The 22282-nt window shown below is 32.8% G+C and overlaps 1 protein-coding gene across 1 annotated transcript; it reads right to left on the bottom strand.

The window, feature by feature from the left end:
* Positions 1-537: 537 nt before the first annotated feature.
* Positions 538-15428, bottom strand: LOC144997437 (serine carboxypeptidase-like 10). The gene is made up of 14 exons (XM_078957346.1): positions 15210-15428; positions 14956-15101; positions 8908-8984; positions 4990-5112; positions 4609-4711; positions 4485-4522; positions 4278-4379; positions 4051-4137; positions 3794-3949; positions 1654-1725; positions 1427-1575; positions 1134-1247; positions 979-1033; positions 538-736 (listed from the first exon to the last, which is right to left on the bottom strand). Exons 1-14 carry the CDS (start codon positions 15383-15385, stop codon positions 653-655), a joined length of 1482 nt encoding a protein of 493 aa, XP_078813472.1. The 5' UTR covers positions 15386-15428; the 3' UTR covers positions 538-652.
* Between the last annotated feature and the right edge of the window lie 6854 nt (positions 15429-22282).

Raw genomic sequence — 22282 nt, 5'->3', positions numbered from 1 at the left:
TTTACAACTTTATATGAGATTTGATGTTAACAATAATGTACTTAGACTTATGCTATGTTTCCCTCATCGCAACCCCCCTCCCAAAACAAACCGTTTGTTAATTGTTGAGTTTTAAAAAGGTATGGATTTAGACATATGTATATAAATTAAATGTTCATTTATATACTATCCATATAATGTTTAACCCGAGACTTACTCATGGCTTCTCAAACCTAACTTACTACATTGAAGTATTTTAGGTTAGTAGCAGATAACTATTAGAATTGAAGATCGAGAAATATAAAGACATATAAAAGACATATTCTAGTATAATTAGTATTATTTTACTAATACATTATCTTTTAACTAAATTTTTACACTCACACATGTTTTTTCCAAACTATTTTGGAAATTAAACTTTATGACCGTATGCCAAATTAAAACTCAAAATGTTTTTAAAATTATTTAAAAAATGGTTACTTAAAATATCATATGCCACGAGTGTTTCAAATTACCTAAATATTATTAATACCAAGATACATTTATTATTTTTGATTTAAACCAATAGACATTACAATATCAATTGATCTGACTTATATATAGAAAATATAAACATACAAACGGGTGCACACACCATAATTAAGAAACTAACATCAAACTTTATGGTATTTGTTTACATGTCTGCATTAGTAATCCACCTCATAAACATATTTAAACATTCTTTAGGTCTATTCTCCGGAGCAGTGTGACTTCCTCCCTTTAATAAAACAAAAGGATCGACCATCATCATCATAACATGAAATGATCCTTTTAGCTCATAGAATTGCAAAACTTTTATTAAAAGGATTGGAAGTGTATCGTAATAAACTAAGTCTTAAGTGCACAATTTTTATTATATTCAAAAAATTAGTTAAAAATATTTATGAAGTCAAATGTAGTAGTTTTCATGAGTTAGGATAAGCACCAAGTGAGAAGAAGTTTTTAAGGAAGTTTTCTCACCTTCACCGTAGCAAATGTCAATCTATAGTCTTGGTTTGAGTATTTCATCGTATATCTGCATGGAATGAGACAGTAGAATATGATCAGAAATTGTCATTTTTAATATTTATATCGATGATCAGAGTTCATGTGATCCTAATGAAAACATAACTAACCCGGCTACTTGTTTGTCGACGTACCATGGTCTCCAATCCTCCACAAGTAACAAATTTATCGATTTAATCCATTTCAATGTAGAGAAATGTGGAACAAATAGATCATGATCTCCACTATTTTGAGAAGACAACAAAGAACCAAAATATTATTAATAATTGTTTTCTTTAAAGTTCCCATATGAATGCGTGAACATAAGTGACCAATGGCCGACTCAAAAAAATAGATATAAATATATATATTGGGAGCCAGATATTTATGAAAATTAAGAAGCATGACTAACTATGGGTAATACCTATATACCAGAGCTCGTAAATGTCTATGAGAAAATTCTCGATGATAAGCAACAGTACTCAAGACGTTGAACTTGTAAGTTTTCACTGGGTTACCATAATCATAAGTCAAGCTTTCATTGCATACCACCCACCTAATTTTGTTAAAGTCCTGGTAGCCATATGATTGTTATTTTACATAATAAATATGAACATGAATAGAATTCCTCTAATTAATTAAACTACCAACCTCACTAACATGAAGAGCCTCTTTTACATCTTTCCTATTAGCCCATGCCTCAGTGTATGCAGACTTTGAATTCTGCAAACAGAAGAAAAATCTTACTTAGTTTTACCATGAAAATTATACTTGTAAAATTCTAGTATAAGAAACCATAATACACTAGAAAAATCAAATTATTAAAAAACAACAATTTTCTTATTATATAATAAAGTGATTTGATATTTGCAAATAATGTATTTTGTACTCAGGTTCAAAATAATTTTAATAGCTAAGGTCTAAAGTGTTTTGAAAATTGTGATTCTATTATTTTCTCATTTTTATTTCATGTATACACCTCTGTGTACCAACTGTATCATATTATTATAACGAATATATTATATTAATATGTTTAACTAGTAATGCTTATATATATTATTGAAACAAATCAAATATTCCATACAAATTTGATGAAATGTTATTAGAGGATCCATAATAGGAAGTTTTTCATAAGCTTATTGAGTGGATTAAGTTATTGAAAAAAAAAAAACAACTATCGTGAACCTTTATTCAGTTAAAAGTTAATTCGGATACTTTATAATTAGAAGTTGTTGCTATACATTTTTTTCAATGAGTATGGTACGTCCTATCAATTTCCAACCAATTTTAAATAATAATAATAATAATAATAATAATAATAATAATAATAATAATAATAATAATAATAATAATAATAATAATAATAAAATTCATGCATCTTATAAATAAATTGATGAAAAAATTCTTCTTTAGATTTTTTTTTTTTTTTGTTTTTAAATTGATGAATTATGTTTATGTATCATGAAAATGTTCAACTAATAAGCTTTATTATTGTGGTATGATGTTATTTGATTGGTTTTTTATTTTAAAAATATTAACAGAAATCTGGTTTTTTACTTTAAAATTATAATCGAAATCCAATTGAATAAGGTTTGTTTTAATCGGTTATCGATTAATTTGGTTTGATTTACAATTAAATGTAAATTTAAGTAAGATATGTTAAACATTTTTGGGTCTTGTAAACTTTCATTGTCTCGGATAAATTGAGGCATTTAAATGGTTGTAACAACCATGTTTGTGTAATACGTACAAAAAAAAATACATTGAGGACCTAATGTAAACAAATTTGAAACCTCATTACCTTCCTAGGTCATTAATCCTTCTAAAAGAGATTAGAGATACAAGATTTTTCAAGGATACCCCTTCACTTGTTGGGGATACCCCAATACTTGTTGGTAAACTTTCATTGTCTCGGATAAATTGGAAAGAAAACATTAATTTGTATTTCATAAACCAAATTAGAAATCTAGTACTTATAAAGATATTATGATAGTATGTTACAATCAATATAGATGATAAGTTTCATCATTTAACAAATACTAAACCGCTTACACATCAACTAACTTAATCTTACATGTACATTATTCTTCTAAACCAAATAATTTACTCTTAAATGTATATTATTCGTCTACAACAAGACTTGAACCTCAATCTTTGGCTGATAGACATCTATTCGTCAACTCATGGTACCATTAGGACAAAGACATTTTGGTAATTGTTTGTAAGGATATTAATATAAAATATTTTCAGTTGTAGTTTTAAATTTTTATAACACTAGTATGTTATTTCAAAACTACACTTATTTAGATGCTAAATCATATTTTAATTATGCTTTTACTCTTAAATTTAATCTTTGTTTGGCATTGCACTTATTTAAATCTTTAATTTAGTGTCTTAAGACACATGTAGAAAACACACAAACACACACGCACACACACAGACATATATATATATATATATATATATATATATATATATATATATATATATATATATATATATATATATATATATATATAATATAAAGATTCTATCTTTTAAAACTAAGTTTTTAGAAACCTGAATGTCCAAAAAAAAATTGAACGGACTAAAATTCTAACTATTTAAGATAACATGAACCTATTTTAATTTCAACAAGTATAGTTGATTATTTTCAAACCATCGTTGCATGTGATGATTCTCGGATGTCATTCACTCATAGATTTAAAGTTGCATATATAAAAAATGCAAGTATGATGGATATTTTTCCAAATGAAGGAATAACATGTAAGAAAGAGTGAGAAAGTAATACGCAATCCCATTGTGTTTGAACATCATCTGATGACCAAATATCAATAGATGTCTTGTCAAGAGACCGTAAGCCTCTCCTCAAGAGCTTGGATTTTGATGTGTTTAAAGGGTCACAAACAGGCTCTATCATGTTATACACGTTAATTCTTTCAACGCACTGTAGATTCAACATAACAAAGCACTAATTAAAATCAAATGAAAATTTTGGTGTACATTGTAAGCTAACAGTCTAAGTAAAAGTCTAGATTTATTTTGTACCTTGTGTACCACTTGAAGATCATGTATGCAAAGACTGTTCTTTGGATCTACATTGAAGTACTCACCATGACAATTATTTTTAACCGACTGGAAAAATATGCATCTATATTAATTTCCAAATATTTGGAGTAATAGTTATTACAAATAACAGCTAGGAACTGTGTAAACAAAATAATTTACTAACACTTATGGTATTAGTCACAACTCAACAATACTTAAATATTTACCTCATATATTTTATCTGATAAGAGTGTCATACGATGAGCTTGTTTGATTTTTGCATTATATTCATCATTTTTTTCTGTTACAGGATTACCAAGAATGTACCCCTATGTTGGAAAATCATATATCAGTTTCATTCAATATTGAAATTCAGGAAGAAATATAAATATATAGGAAAATTCAACTAATATAAATAAAGGATCAAATTGTACTTTGATGTTGACATGTGGTTCTTCTCCACCTTCATTACCTACAAAATACGAAAAAGAAGCTAAAAGACATAATATTTTAGCATGGTCTCTCTAACACATTATATATTTCCTGAAAATAGCGTACTGTTATAAATCTTCTGAATAGTCATTGGCACTACTATGCCACTGTACGAATCACCACCAACATATAAGGGATTCTTGACAAATTTAGAATGATCCACAAGCCACTAGTTGGATTGACATAAAAATAAACATGATATTAGTTTTTATCTAAAACATATATAAATTGCAATATACTCTTAATGCTTGGATGACATGAAATTAATAAGTAATTGTTTCATGTATAACACTGTGAGTTATAGAATTAATAATCAATCCATTCATGGACTCAAATGGAGTATGTGTGAATGCATTCAAATATGTACACATATGTTTGTATTAACTAGAGATATGCTAACTAACAATAATGAAAAATATATATCTTTTCATGTGGATATTATATTACCTTCCTTATAAATTTGTGTATCAGAATTGGTGTTAATGTATCGTTTGTCATGTAAGCTTCAGGGGATTTTGCATATGAGAATCCAGATCCAGCAGGTTCATCAAGAAATAATATGTTGGCTACCTAATTCCATTGCATCAACCAGATTGTAAAGATTAAAAAAAAACACCATGCATAGGTATTTAGAGAGAACACTAGGGACAACATTCAAAACCCTTCATAAAAAACAAGTCATCTCTAGTTTATATATTGTTCTTCTATATTAACTCTAATTCTGATAACAGTGCATCAAGCCATTCATCACTACAATTGCTTGAAATATCTTTATGCCCTCAAATATGTGATTCTTAACCCATAATCAAGAAAATTAAGATTTCTTTTACAATTAAGTGTTTGCATAATCTAGATTAAGGAGTATATATATATATATATATATATATATATATATATATATATATATATATATATATATATATATATAAGACTTGAACTTCACTAGATTGAAATCCAAATAAAAACCTATACTTGAACTTCACTAGGCTGAAATTCAAATGAAAACAAAGACTTAAACTTCACTAGGTTGAAATCGAAATCAAAACAAAGACTTAAACTTCACTAGGCTGAAATCTAAATCAAAACAAAGACTTGAACTTCACTCAGGGCACCCTCTTTGCGGAGGTTAAATTCTATACTTAAGTACTTTAGTATTTTCATAGCTTCAAAAGGAATTCATGATATCTCTTATTCTCTTACATTGGAGGTTTACATATCATCTTCGATTTGGAAGTTATAATACAAAACTTCAATTTAATTTGAGCCATTTCATATTGTAGGAATTGGTTTAGGTCTTTGGAAAATTGTAACCCTAATACATTCACAGAAGTAGGAAGTTTATAAGGAGAGGTGTTAGACTAGGAAGATTGTCATTTGGATAAAAAAAATTATGTTCTTGTCAACATCAGTCCTACAAAGCAAAAAAAAAATTAGAAAGAAGAGTTCACAAGGATATCATCTTTCTTCTTTCATGTTCATTATCACAACAAAAAGGTCTCAAGGTGGCTTTCAATGAGGCTACAAACAATAACATATAAAGGGTATCTCTCTCCTCAACAACAGGCACATTCTTTCCACCTTTCAATACGATAGATGATTCCTAGTTCATTGAAGAATGGTCTAAAGAGAATGTGATAAAACAAAAAGGCTTTAGAATAAAAATTAAAAATAATAGTAGTGTAGCATAAAAGAATACTAAAAAATAGAAAACGGTGTTTTACGTATAATAAAAAAGGAAGTTGAAAATCAATAAGTAAAATAAATATCCTGAATATATAAATGAGTTAGAAATTTTATTTGAAAAATCATTATAATGATTTAAAAGGGTAATATATTATTTTATTTATATACGTTTAGTCAATGATTTTTTTTTCGTTCATATTTGACCCTTCAACTTGTTAAACTGTATATATTTAGTCCTTATGACCGGCTACTCCAAATTAACCGGTAAAAATGTCTTAATAGGGTAATATATTTTTCACTTTATACACATTTAGTCCTTAATATTTGTGTACACATTTAGTCATTAATTTTTTGTACTCATTCAGTATTTATGAATGATTTCTTTAGGTTTTTCTTGCGACATCTTACGTAGGATAGCCATATGGTGGTAGGATAGGTTGAGGTGGTCCTGTTATATGTTGTAGGCCAAGATACCTGGTGTGGGCCGGCTGTAAGTCGTAGGCACAGAGGCTCGAGAAGAGCGATTGGGTTAAGGCAGCATGCCGACAAACCCTCGGTATTCCAGTCCGATGACTGATTAGGCCAAGGTATTCTAATATGATGAGTGTGGGCCCATTATGCATGATAATATGTTTGTTGTATTGGGTATTTTGGGGAAAACTCACTAAACTTTGTGTTTACCTGGTTGTTTATGTTTTCAGTTTCTATCGTTGATCGTGGGGATCAAAAAGGCTTGGTTGTACACACTCAACAACAGTATTGAGGATTTTGCGTTTCTTATATTACTCATCAACAACCCTACACACTTCACCAATGATGTCCAACATTTATAAGTATTGAATGAGTACAAAAACAAAAATGGTTTATTTTGAAACAAAAAAAATATTAAAGACTAAATGTGTACAAAAATATTAAGGACTGAATGTGTACAAAATAAGAAATATATTACCCTATTAAGTTATTTTTCCCGGCTAACCAGGAGAAACCGGTCATAATGACTGAATGTGTACAATTTAACAAATTGAAGGGGTAAATATAGACGAAAAAAATCTCAGTGACCAAATGTGTACAAATCAAAAAGTATATAACCCTTTTAAGTCATTATCCCATTATATTAACAATTAATGTTAGTGAAATGATTAAACTTTTTTAATAAACTTTTTTTTCAGAAAACAATGTACTTTAAATATTTAAGGGAATCGACTTTTAAGTAAGGTTATGCTTGGCGTACTAGCTGTTAGCTGAAAAGCTAGCTACTAAATAAAAACTAGCTGATAAAAAATAATGTTTTGTAAAACTAGCTGAAAAGCTAGCTGAAATATATAAAATTACATAAAATGATATGTAAGAGTATGTGTTTCTATAATTAATTAAGGGGTATATTTTGAAATTGTTAAAAAAAACTTCTCAAAAGCTAGTCTAAGTAGCTTTTCAAAAAGCTAGCTTATAAGCTACTTTTTGGTTTACCAAACATGACAACATAAAAAAAAAAAAAAAAAAACTCGAAAAATAAGCTAGCTTATCAGCTAACTGTGGCACGCCAAACACAGCATGAGTAGGAGTGTCTGTGGGGTGTTAATTTAGCAGCATTTTCATATATTTCAATCAAGAATTATGTAGATAGAGTCGCAAGAACTATCTTTTGTCGATATATTAGCCTTGTGTAACGTTCTTGGTTGCCTTGGAACCTACTTATTCTCCCTTTTTCAAGGTGTCGAAAGGATTTATTAAAGCATTTAAACATGATTTAATTGGAAAGGGGTTTTAAAATAAGAAGAAATGGGTGGTATCTCCATTGGGCACATCCAAACATTTAAAATTGCTTTATTAGGAAAACATTGGTGGTAATTCTATACTAAAAACAAGTCAATTTGTAAAATCCTATCAATGCATTGCATGGCTTTATCGCTTGGAGAGAAATGGATTCATGGCTTTGAAAAGCAGAACATGGGAAAAATTAGTCATTTGCACAAATCTTTCGATCATCTGATTTGGACCTTCTTTCTATGTTTTCTTACTAAAATAGCAGTCCTAGATGGATTGTGAACAATGGTGTATGTTTATATGTCTCCTCCCTTAGGTTAGGTCCATTACTATGAGATTCTACTAGACCAAAACAAGCGCAACACTATCTTGAATCACATTGTACCTAGAAAGGCAAACATATTAACTTGGAGTTTTCGGCTTGGTCATCTACCAAGGTGTATAAACCTTGGGTCGGTTAATTTCCTCTATCTCGTTTGTGATTTTTCCAATGAATATGAGACACACTTAATTATAGAATGCCCTAAAGTGATCAAGGTCTGTGGGATTTTAAAATAGTGGTGGAGACAAATTCTTATTACTAGTATGTTCATCGAGAGCTTTTTTAAGGTAGGACACTTAGGATCCCTGTCACAAGATCAAACAGGCTGTCACTATTGTTCTCATGGCTTTATTGTGTTATGTGGAGACTTTGTAACGAGGTTGTCTTTAATACCTAGTCCAAGAGTAGCAAAGGATTAAGCTACAACCTTCAACTCAATTAGGATTACAGCTTGAAAATCTGAAAGCTTTTGTCGGTCAAATTGGTGTTACAATCATCATAAGGATTACCTTAAATATTTGTAATTCTAGCCTCTCACTAACTATTTTTAATAAAATTATTCTTGCAGATAAAAAAGTAAGGTGATAATTACACACCTTTGTCAAACCATCAGATCTTAACTTGAGCATTGGATTCTCCAAAGTAGAATTAACTAAGTCGATGGAGATGGGGCCTGCACAGATTCACCAGTAAATGTATGTTTCTAATAATAATAATAATAACAATAATAATAATAATAATAATAAGTAAGTCTGTGTTTCTAATACATGGTATTAAACATAATAATAATAATAATAATAATAATAATAGATTTTTTTAAAACATAAAAACATAAAATCGAAGCAATAATAAATTCTTTTAAACAAACGATCAAAACAATTACTCAAACTATTTATTTTATTTTTGAACGTCAAATATATTATATTTTAAAAAAGTTTCATACATCCATATATGTCTTTAACTGGACTTAAACGTTCGAATTCAAGAAGGAATTGCAACACCTGATATCGTTGAGCTAGAATCTATTTGGTCTAAAACTATTTACTTAACTTATAAAAACCAGAATTAGGGTGTCTCTGGTAGAGAATTTTGAATGATAGTTTAACTTTTTACCTAAATATTAGCTTCACCTAAGATTAAACTTTTTACCTAAATATTAGCTTCACCTAAGATTAAACTAATGTTCTACCATATTTTTTTACGTTCTCATATGATTTTTTATTTTATAATAAAACATGGAAAATTAAAAGATTGTATTTTAGACAATTAATTGTTTGTTATTATGCTTCAATTGTAGTTTTTACATAAATATATTTTTATGTTTTTTTACATATTTTAAAAAATTCTAAACTTGTTTTTTTCGAACACTTTTATTCAAATAAAATATACAACTTTTTAGCTACTAGTTTATTTTATCAAACACGTCTGATAAACGAATGAATGCAATATGGTAATTTTATTTTCTTATAACTATTATTTGTCTTTGCATAAAAGTTATGTAATTTATAAGGATACCGAATTGTACCAAGTGTTCTAAAAGCACGTCATGGCACGCGCCAAGGCATGCCATGGTGTAAGGCGTGACTTCAGCGCTACGAATAGCCTCATAACATTGATGTTAGGGGTGACGTATGATAAGGCGTGATATGGTGTGCCATTGTGTGTTATGACGTGTTATGGTGCGTGTTTTTTTGTTTGAGACACATTTTTTTTGTTCTTTGATATGTCTTTTCTAATCGGTGATACAAGTATTGTGGTTTTTATTAAGTTTTTGTTATTAGTTATTTATATAACACTTCTAAAAAGTAGTTATATTTAATGTAAATTTTTATTATGTCGTAATATAATTATAAATTAATACAAAATCGCCGCCTTACATCACGCCTTGAAAAACATCATGGCTCGCTACGACTCGTTAAGCTTTAGGTTTTGCATTGCCGTCACACCACACCTCACGCTATTTAGAACTGTGATTGTACCAAGATAAATAATTGGCAAATTCTAACATTATTACTATCTTCTCAATAAATTTATATATGAAAAATTATAAAACTGTTTTATCTATGTATTATAAACGAAAGGAAGGTAAACAAAAATTATTATATAAGATAAAAATCCTCTCTAATAAATGGAGATTTTTTGTCACTTGTCAAATTCTCAAGAGTTTTGCAACATCTAATTTTGTGGGGTTTTTTAATAAATTAATTTCACGTGTCATTTTGTGGTTGCCTTGTATTAAATGAGATTAATTAACTAATTAATGTATTTATTCTATTAATTAGGTGTAAAATCTGTGTAATACACGAGTTGATTAAAAAATATTAAATATTAAAATGTAAACAATAAATATTTTTTTTTTTAAAATATATATTGAAATAAGGAATGAAAACATATTAATTGTAATTTATTATCATATTTATTATATTTAATGATTATATATATATATATATATATATATATATATATATATATATATATATATAAGTATAAGTATTGTGGGACTTTAATTTTAAAAAAATTTAAAAATATAGAAATTAACATGTTGATATTATTTTATTTTAAAAATATTACAAAATGACAAGTGTCAAAACTTATGAGAAATTGACATGTGGCAAAATTAATCTTCATTTATTATAGTAGATTTCAAAAATAAAATTATAAATGTTATATATATATATATATATATATATATATATATATATATATATATATATATATATATATATATATATATATATATATATGTGTGTGTTTCTTTCCTATGATATCATAAATACGCATCTAATTTTGATTGTATCACCCTAAATTATAAGCTAATCATATATATATTTTCCAAAATAATACCATATTTATTATATGGTATTACAATTTACCATATAATTATCAAATTTACACCAATTTCTTGACACATATTGATTGAGTGCTTTAAAATCAAACTTTAACTTAAATCATAAAAATCAATTTATATGGATCAAAAATTATTTGAAAGTTACATGCAACCTCCAAAATAGTTTTGATAGAAAAAAATACATTACAATCTAAAACAAATTGAGAGTGACTCTCTATAATTGATAAATTCAATGTAATTCATTATAATCGATTTTGATTTAATACCATTTTTAGTTTTTTTTAACAATCAGTATACGAGTCTCATAACTAATATAATAAATAAGAAACTAATACATTCAAGATATAAAATTATAGAATTATTTTGAAAGTGTTTATAGAATCATTTGATATTGTTGGGGACCCATTTATCAAACTACACCCATTTTGCTAACGGTTATTACCTTAAAAACCCTTAGTTTTACATCAAAAGTTTTCATTCCCGGTAAACAAGTTTCCCTCAAGTGCAATACGGAGACCCACAATCATTTCACTCTTTCTCTTACGGTGACTGATTTGATTTGTGAGGAGAAAGAGGGTTTTCAAAATTGAAGTTCAAAAACCGTAGTTCTGATCATCTTCCTATTATCGATTGATGTTCAAAAACCCTCGATAGGAACCAGAAACCGTTCTCGATCATTGAAATAGCAATGTTAGTGTTATTAACTGCCATTTTATATTTGAACTGTAAACCAAAGACCTTCAAACCTATGCAAATGTGGGTAATAGCAGTGTCATCACGCAAGAGTTAAAAAAAGTTTGCTAATGTAAAATACATTCTTGGTGAAGACTCCGATGATAATCTTCTTGACATGTCATATGTAGATTTTGAATCAGAGACCTTCAGAACCCCATCTATGATGAACCCTTTATCAACATGTTATGTGTGGAAAACATCTTCCAGAACATATATAAGGATATTAGAGAAGAAAACTAACTTGATGTGGGGCAAGAGCAAAACATGAGCACATTGGAGAAGAAAATGAACTTGATGTTGGTTTTGAGTACAAGGTTTATGAATTATGATCCTATCGTTAAGTGGGACACAATGAAGCCTAGTTTGGGAGAATTATATGAGTCCCTTACCCAGTTGAGGTTGGCATCAACTAACTAGGTAGTTTGTAAAGGTTATCAACTATGGTTTATGAAGTCTGATAATCCAGAATATTACTTGTTTAGTGTAGTAAACCAAGTGATAAATTAAAAGGCAATGTCCTTTTAAGCTTTATGCATCTTGGAAATATAATAAACATACATTTCAGATAAAGACCATGACTAATACACATCTCTGTGCAAGGAACTATAAATTTGGACATCTAGTTAGTTATGAGTGGTTAACTCGGCACTATGCAAAGGATATTATTCAAAAACCTAAATTTTCAACAACATATATAAAAGAGGATGTCCTAAGAAAGTTCTATATATAAGTGTCAAAAAAGTCAATGATATACGGCCAAGGTAAAGGCACATGCAATGATTGAGGGTAAGTTGCATGAACATTATGTTAGGGTTTGGGATCATGCGAATGAACTGTTAGGTCGGTAGTAGGACTGGATAGGTCTTTCTTGAAGGGTCAAGTAAAAGGTGAGTTGTTAAGTGATATTAGAAGAGATGGTAACAACCATGTTTATCCGATAGCATGGGTTGAAGTGAATGTAGAAAACAAAGATAAACTCGGACATGGTTTTTATAACTCCTTATTGATGACTTAGGAGTTTATGGTGGTAGGGGTTTGGTTGTCATTTCAGATCAACATAAGGTAAGCATACATTACATAAAGTTGTATAGTAATGCAATTTATTTGTATGCTATAGTAACATTATTTTACATGTTCCATAGACTGTTTGAAGTTGTGAAGGACATCATGCCACATGTTGAACATAGGCAATGTGAGAGACATGTTCTTGCAAACTTCAGGAAGTCTTATAATGCTTGGGAGTTGAAATTTTTATTTTGGGCAGCAGCAAAAGTATTGCGCAAGGTGATTTGATTGTTATACCGGAAGAAATCAAGAAGATTAGTGAAAAGTCGTATGATTGGATGATGTCAAAGAATCCATCGACATGGTGTATGGCCTTTTTCTCTCAATGATATGCATGTGAGGCTGTTGAAAATGGAGTATATGGGTATGGGTCCTTTAATGCAATGGTCAGCGACATCAAGAAAAAGCCTCTATTTACAATGATAAAGGAAATCTAAATCTACATGATGGAAAGATTCTACCATATAGGTGTAGCATCAACATCATGGAGATGAGTGTCTAGTGTGGAAAAAAAATTGAGAGATTGACTTTTTCATTTTTGTTTTACCTAAGCAACTCGTGAAATCGGATATTAATTGATTGTTGATACTTCTCCTAATTTTAGCAAGGGTTTTTAAGGTAATAACCCTTTTGTTAGGGCTAAACAATATAAAACCATCATACTTTTACAAAAGATTTTTAAATCATTCCGCTTTTACCCCAAAAAATAATAATAATAATAATAAATAATAAATAACTTTTTTTGCATAACAATATAAAATCTCCCTGTTTTTGCAACAAAATTTAAAAAAAAAATTAAATTAAATTATCTAAAGTCCTTTTGCAAAAGCAGCATAAAACATCATATTTTTACAAAGGTTTTCCTTACTTTCCATGCATTTCTGTTAATGGATAATGTTGGAGGTGTATGGTGCAACATTGTGACTAAGTTAAAAAGGTGTTGGACTATGGTACAAGGTCCGATGATCAAATTTGGTCCATTCTGAACTACTTTTTTAAGGATTCGATTGAAAAGGGTGTATGAAAAGTAACTAACAAATACCGCAAGATTTTGGATGTCTACGTACATCACAAAGAAGGTTATAACCGCGGTTAAAAAAATTAGGTTTGTTACATTCTTGAAGCTTGGTAATGTTTAGGATTTTGCTTATTGTTTAAATACAATTTGGATATGAATGTTTAAAACTTTTCCTACTGTTACGAAGTTGCAAACTATTTTCTAGATGGATGGTCGATAAATAAGGTAAAAAAAATTGATATGTCTTTTGTGCATGTGGTTAAAGGGTATAGAAAGGACGAGGATGAGAATGTTCTTTATATGAGTACAAAATACAATCTTGTATGTATGTGTTGAGATTCGTCATAATTCCTTGGTGAGTTAAACATCCGTATACAATGGAGCTGGCTGACCCTAATCCCGTTTATAAATTTATTGTTGCAAATATACTTATGTTTTTAACTTTTTTTGCTAATTCCTTGGTGCGTTGCGAGCTATATTTAACATAAGAACATTTGTGAAATGATCTTCATAGTAGGATGTTGAAAAAGAAAGTGAAGCAAATTAAGCATGAGAATTTATATATCATTTTTGATGAGCTTGGAGCACGTACTATAAACCTTTGCATAACCATATGAAAGAAGAAACTAAGAGTATCCATAATAGCAACAGTTTTTAAAAAACTTATCGGGTAAATAAGCTCTAAAAGAATAAGAAAATAAAAATAAAAAGTCGTAGAAGGTTTTTGATTCCAAAGTATTATGACATTATTTGTAAATTTAGAAGTTCCATGGTAGAGATTTTCATGTTTTTTAATAATCCTTTAATTAGTTACATAATAGACTTGATATCATATTGAGGATGTTTTTGAGTTTTTTGGTTTGTTGAGTGTTGACGTGACTATAACATTAAACTAAAAACACTTGTTGAAAAAATTGTCCTACATATCTATGCCCGGAAAGCAACTTCAGTAACAAATTTGTAGGATAGTAGATATACCTATTTGAAAGAAAATAGAACTGAGAACACCACAACCGGGCCCTCCTCTGACCCAAAGTAAGAGAGGGTCGTTTTCCGGACTTCTTTCCGATTCAATAAAGTAGTAAAATAACCGCACTTCATCAAATTCTCCTACCGAAATGTAACTTAAAACACATTGTTTTCTTGAGAGTCAGTATAACTACAAACGAAGTATAATAATAAACAAAAAACATGAATTAAATCAACATATAGATTCTATTACAAGATCTTACCCGGTTTCGAGTATGAAAGGAAGATCACCAGAAAAACCTGGAAGTGTTTTAACCAAGAATCCTGACTCACTTACCTGTAACGAAACTACCATTAGAAAAAAGCCAAGCAACATCACATTGTTGGACTTGTAAAGAAAGTGACAAGGTTGAATATGAGATTGTGATCCTTGTATCATGTTGTCTCTAAGAAAAAAGAGATATATGACGTGGAAATAATGTGCATCTTCCTAGCATTACATGCATATATATATATATATATATATATATATATATATATATATATATATATATATATATATATATATATATATATATATATATATATATATCACGAAATCGTGGCAATTGTTAAAAAATTCAAGTTGAAACACGTATTGCACACAGTTTGATATTTTGAAAATAAGAAACATGTTTTTTGTCACAATGTTCACCTTTTCATGTGTACTAATATATAACAAAAAAACTTGCTACGAGTACCATGAAGCTTTTGCAGTTACTTTAATTTAATGGAAAAATTACAAATATCTACAAAGAATTTTCCCAATCAAAATCAATTTACAATTTATGTTTTAGAATCCTGCATACGTGACAAGAAAACATTGGAGTTGTCAATGTGCAACTCTAAAACCTAGTTATAACGCCGGTACACCCCTACCCCCTTCAAATAAATATAAGGAAACTAGGCGAATGTATGTGCATTGTGCGTTGTGTAGAATAAAATAATATATTTGAAAATTTTACAAATATATGTTTTTTAAATATATCAATGATATTATTATTAGTTTTTATATAATAAATCTTATAGAAAGTTGATATAAATATTATTTGTTTTGAATTATATGATAATGTAGATATCTTTTAAAGTTGTATAATCCTAAGTGTCATAATGATGTCTACCTCCAAGTTATATATATATATATATATATATATATATATATATATATATATATATATATATATATATATGATTTAATGATATTTATAGTTGTTCTTATGATTAATTAAATTTTAAACGTGTATTTGCTTAAGATTTTTTAATTTTTATCATTGTAATTATTTAAAACATTAAACATTGTTTTTATTTTTAAAGACAACAATTTAATTTTGTACATAATTTTACTTTTAACTATTGTAGTTGTAAGTTATTTAAAATAACGTATTTCAAAACTCTTAATTATTTTAATTTGGTTTCAGAAATTTAATGTTTTTAAAATTTATTTAATGAATATTGTTAGTTTCTATGATTGTAGTTATTTAAAACAAAAAATATTATTTTTGTTTATAAAGAAAATAATATAGTTTTTTTATATAATATTATTTTTAACTAATCTTATTGTGTTGGGATATTATGTTTCGTCCTTGTATGTTTTTGTTAGTCCATTTATATAAACGGGCTTGGGCTTGTCCAACGGTCTTTTATTAGGGTTAGTGTATTTAAGGTGTATGCATACATCGTGTTTCAAAAACTTTTGGCAATTATCTTTGTAACATCCCGAAATATCAAGAGTAGAGTTGAAGGGCTAAAAGGGTAAATTGGGAAAGAGTGACTCGGCGAGTCCATGTGCGGACTCGGCGAGTAGGGTCGCGACCTGGTCGCGTGTTAAGTGGCCGACTCGGCGAGTCAGTGTAATGGACTCGGCGAGTAGGCGCTGAGTGGAGAAAACCCTAATTCTCGGGGTTGAGCCTTATATAAAGATCACTATGTTTTCCTCCCAGCCTCTTTATCACCCCTTGAGCCCCAGAAAACCCTAAATCACGAAGAAACACCATTGTTGAGTGGATTGGAGCTTGGAGAAGTAATGGTTGAAGGAATTTTGGGAAGAATGAAGGCTTGGAGTAAGGGGATTTGCTTGGATTCGAATTTCATTGCAGTTGGGGCATCACTTAGAGGTAATATCTCGTTATTGACCTGTTATTATGTTGTTTCTTCATTTTGGGGTTTGTGAGAAATTGTCTATGGATGAAATGGGAAGTCTAGAGGTTAGATCTGAGGTTGCTACCTCAGATCTGGAAGGGAGAAGAATCAGAGAGCATGAAAGTCCCTGTGTTGGAGTGTTTAGTGAAGCTTACATGTCCCAAACCCTAGCCCAAATGTGCAAACGGCTTAGATCTCTTTGGATTCACGTAAAGTTTGCCACTTTACGTGATGGATGGGTTGTAGGAGGCTAGATCTATGTTTTGGATCAATTGCATGGCCTGGAGTGCTTCTGAATGGATTCAGAACGGTGGTACTCGGCGAGTCACATGGGTCGACTCGACGAGTTGCTTGAAGATGGCCTGGAACTCGACGAGTTGGAAGAACAACTCGGCGAGTAGGTTGAAGATAGCCTTGGACTCGACGAGTCCATTTGGACTCGGCGAGTCTTGTCGAAGAGTCCCAAATATTCTTTGGTTGAGTTGAGAATCGGTGAGTCGAGGGATGACTCGGTGAGTCGTGTGCGAGTGGACTCAGAGTTGTTGAACTCGGCGAGTCTCGGGGTGACTCGGCGAGTTAGGTCGCAGATTGAGTGAAGTTCTGATTATAGGAACTCGACGAGTCACAGGGTTGACTCGGCGAGTAGGGTCAGTCAGGGGTTGACTTAGACTGAGGACTTTGATTTCGACCAAGGGTTGGCCGTTGACTTTTAGGGTTTGGTCAGCGATGTGGCCTTTGGGCCAAGAGAAAGGTAAAATAGTCTTTTACCCATAAGAGGATGTTATGAGAGGATTTATTCTAGTCTCGAGAGTTATATTCATGAGAGTATTTGCCTTACGTGTTAGGCGGTGGCGAGTTCGAGATTCAAGTGTGGGGATATCTGTTTTCTGCTTGCCAGGTGAGTCTTCTCACTATACTTTACCTTGAGTAGGTAACCAGAGTTATGTGATCAGAGTATTTGTATGCTATATGTACGTAATGTGCTGTACTGCATTATTTCTATGTGATTTATGCTGTGCATGTTTATAGAGTTGGAACCGGAAGGTTCCCAGAGTTAGAACCTGAGGGTTCACAGAGTTTGGGTGCACGGACCCATAGAGTTATAGCCTCGAGTGGCTAATATGTGTTATGTGTGGTATTTTGGGGAACTCACTAAGCTTCGTGCTTACAGTGTTTTGTGTGATGTTTTTTTCAGGTTTCTTTCAGTATCACGGGACGGCACCGGCTTGATTGTACACACCAGAGAAAGAGTCATATTTTGGAGGATCCTGGTTTTCTATGCAAGTGAAAATGGAGTCATGTTTTGTAAATCGACTATGAATGAGATTTTAAACAAGTGTTTCTAAGAATAAAATGATTATTTTAAAAGAAAATTTTGTCTTGAAATTTACGGTGTTACAAGTTGGTATCAGAGCCTTGGTTTGAGGGATTCGGATGCGCCTTCGGGTAAATCTAGACTCAAACTGAGGAAGTAAGAAAAGTTTTAAGGAAATAATTTTCTAAAAATGAATAAAAGTTCAAAGAGAAAGCAAGAAGGAGCAGTGTGTACAATCAGCCAGAGCCCGAACGGTGATTTCCCAAAATACCCTTATTTTTGTGTTATGAGATATGCATGATGCACTTTATGAGATATTATTGCATGCTAGAGACAGGCTAGGTATTTCATATGTTAGGACTAGAGTGGCCTGATTTGTGATGCCTTAGCCTAGGACTCGTTGTTATAGGTGTTATGCTTTTGAGTATGTGATGAGTGAGAGTATCCAGTTAGAACCCATGAGGGGTAGAGTTACAGAGTTCGGTGGTACTTTCGAGGATGAGCTGAGAAGGTGGAGTTATCACAGAGAGGGAGTCCTATGTATTCTTTGATGCTCGAATGCTGCTTGCTTTGTGCTTTTTGGAACTCTCGATGATGGGAGTCAGCTACCAAGTGAATATGACGATATTCAGGAGGTAGATGGCTGGCATCATTAGGAGCTCTTCAGTAGCTGGTAGCAAAGAAGTGGGAGGACAACGGAAGAGCCTAGGGAGTAACCCTATCCAGATGAGTGCGCTTGTAGAATAGAGAATTTCGTTGGGGAGCGAGCACGCGCGATGGGATTGGTGAAAGAGCAGGTCGAGCAGCTATTTAGAAGCTCTGGGATGGTCCGTGTGGAAAGTATGGGTAGATGTGGCAGGTAGTATGGGCCCGTACTACTGAAAGAAGAGGACCCATACTTGATACAGGGAGTATTCTGAAGGTTCTAAGGAGCAGATTGAGGAGTGATGTTATGGTTTGAGTACCCTACATCGGAGCGGATCGAGGAGTGATGTTATGGTTCGGGTACCATACATCAGAACAGATTGAGGAGTGATGTTATGGTTTGAGTACCATACATCGGAGCGGATCGAGGAGTGATGTTATGGTTCGGGTACCATACATCAGGGCAGATTGAGGAGCAATGTTATGGTTCGGGTATCATACATCAGGGCAGATTGAGGAGTGATGTTATGGTTCGGGTACCATACATCAGGGCAGATTGAGGAGTGATGTTATGGTTCGGGTACCATACATCAGAACAGATTGAGGAGTGACGTTATGGTTTGAGTACCATACATCGGAGCGGATCGAGGAGTGATGTTATGGTTCGGGTACCATACATCAGGGCAGATTGAGGAGCAATGTTATGGTTCGGGTACCATACATCAGGGCAGATTGAGGAGCAATGTTATGGTTCGGGTACCATACATCAGGGCAGATTGAGGAGTGATGTTATGGTTCGGGTACCATACATCAGAGCAGATTGAGGAGTGATGTTATGGTCCGGGTACCATACATCAGAGCGGATTGGGGAGTGATGTTATGGTTAGGGTACCATACACCGGGGCATATTGAGAAGAGATGTCATGGAATGAGTACCATGGTTCGTAGTGAATGATGTTTGGGGTTCTCCGGTTATTCGGTCACGAGTAAGTTCGAAGAGGCGCCCCTTGAGAGGGAGATCGAGAGCCCCTCAGAGTATTTTAGTAAGGAGTCAGTAAGAAGGGAGAATTTCGATCTGAGTTGGGCGATCAGTCGATAAAGGAGATGTCACCTCCTATGATCTGGGAGGTACTGATTATGCTTGTGTGAAAAATATGAGAAGCATGATGTTTTGGTTTTGGGTTTAGGGGTAAACCCTGCAGGTTGTCATTGATGATGATTTCCCCCAGAGTATCAGGTAGCATGTGTGCCGCGAGGCAGTGATCTATCATGAGCAGATAGTCAGTTGAGACTGGGATAATCGAGGGCCACGCTATACCTAATTGAGTTTAGTCGGGTGCACGGTAGTGGTATCAGCGGGAGTTCAATCGAGTTCAGCGGTGCCGAGAGTTTTCTATCCATAGTGTGTTGAATTTGGGAGTGGGTTCCTGTTCTTGGGATGATCCTGGTGTTGGAGCGTTGGTTAATGAGTTGAGGTGAGGGGTACGATGATTTTATGGTTAAGTCTATGAGTCAGGGATGTTATCGAGCAGTTGAGTTATTTAGTACTAAATTGGTACGAGATTTGGAACGACTAGAGGCAGACGTGACGAGAAGTTCATCAGAGGTTCAGAGTCTATGAGGTCGATTCATTTCCTTAAAGGGGGATTATCGGGCGTTGTGTAGCACTTTCCAGGGGCAGGTGCGATTTTGCTGGAGAATATAGTTATGGGTTAGTTGCATGCTATTTGGTGATGGTTCGATCCCTAAGTGGGGGAGAATCGGGTGTCGTATGTAAGAAAGCAGAGATTTGTTAAGAGCAGTTATAAGTGGAGTATAGAGATATGAGGTAAGAAATCATGAGACCAGAGATGTCGGTGATCGAGGAAAGGGGTCAGAGTGAGTTAATACGGGAAGTACTTGCTTGAGAAGGATGAATGTCTCCACGACAGGTGTTTATTAGTCAGGAATCTGGTATTAGTCAGTGTTGGGGCAAGTAGATAAAGAATGATTGGGCAGCCAACTCCCGGGTCGGTATGCGTATCCTTGTTTGGATTTTGAGCGGCAGGAAAAAGGGTTTCGGAGAATTATCAGTGTATTTCGTAGCGTTAGCGTTTCTTCGTATTGCAATTGAGAAATTGAATACATCGAAGTTGCAACTTGGGAAAAATGAAGATCTAGTTATGGGGTTCAGAGGGAATGTATTATTGCATCTATATGGTGCTTGGAGCAGGAGATCTGTGGTTGTGGCAGGATCTTGTGATGTTCGGTGGGGGTGTTCCGAGGTATCCGGGTATTGATATCTTTATTTCAAAGTTATTCGTGAATCTTGAGTTGAGACGACTTGTGGTATATCAGGTATCTATGGATCTTGTGAGAGCCTTCGAGTATGGGCATCCAGGGAGATTACTTGGGAGAGTGGATCTTCGCAAGGGTGGGCATCTGTTATGACGATTGCCTCCAGAGTCTGTGATGAATATTCGAGATGAGTATGGGTAGCTGCCTATGATAGTCTGTGGAGCACGAACTAGTGGAGTCAGAGGGTGTTGTGATACTGCGGGGAGCCGTAGTACTCACTAGTCAGAGGGTGTTGTGATACTGCGGGGAGCCGTAGTACTCACCAGTCAGAGGGTGTTCTGATACTGCGGAGAGCCGTAGTACTCACTAGTCAGAGGGTGTTGTGATACTGCGGGGAGCCGTAGTACTCACTAGTCAGAGGGTGTTGTGATACCGCGGGGAGCCGTAGTGCTCACTAGATGGCAAGAGAGTGTGATGATGGAATGTTCTCCGATCAGTGTATGATGTGGAAGAGTTTGGGGCTTGAGTAGCCCTAGTATTGAGTTTTTGGAGCCTGGATGTTGGACCGGGGGCGAGACTGGGGTCCCCGTCTCTGTCAGGGAATGTGGTAAGATGCGCAAGGGATATGCGCAGCAGAAACCAGAGATCAGAGTGGAGACGATCCTCGGTTGGATTGTACTTTCTTGCATAAGGAAAAGAGAATTTCATGACTTGCGTGTCACGGGGCCGGGATAGTGGTCACGAGGAGGAAGTTAGTGGGATATTTGGATCATGATTTGGGTGACCTTTGGAGGCTCAGCTGTGGAGTCAAAAGCTGACCTGGTGACCAGTCTCGAAGAGGGATATGAGATGAGCTAGAGCCTATCATGATGATGTCTGAGGAAAACCTCAGAGGGAGTGAACGATTCAGACGCTCAAAGA

Source organism: Lactuca saligna, chromosome 5 (genome assembly GCF_052625555.1).
Source record: "Lactuca saligna cultivar CGN05327 chromosome 5, ASM5262555v1, whole genome shotgun sequence".
NCBI classification, from domain to species: domain Eukaryota; kingdom Viridiplantae; phylum Streptophyta; class Magnoliopsida; order Asterales; family Asteraceae; genus Lactuca; species Lactuca saligna.
Note: the sequence above shows the minus strand (reverse complement) of the source record. Positions and strands in the feature narration are given on the sequence as shown.

Excerpts from the sequence above, each read along its gene's own strand:
- LOC144997437 (XM_078957346.1), bottom strand. The coding sequence starts at position 15,385 with ATGATACAAGGATCACAATCTCATATTCAACCTTGTCACTTTCTTTAC. Across the intron at positions 1,576-1,653 it reads AGGCTCTTCATGTTAGTGAG|GACTTTAACAAAATTAGGTG; the intron begins GTTGGTAGTTTA and ends TATGGCTACCAG. Across the intron at positions 737-978 it reads TGACATTTGCTACGGTGAAG|GGAGGAAGTCACACTGCTCC; the intron begins GTGAGAAAACTT and ends GTTTTATTAAAG.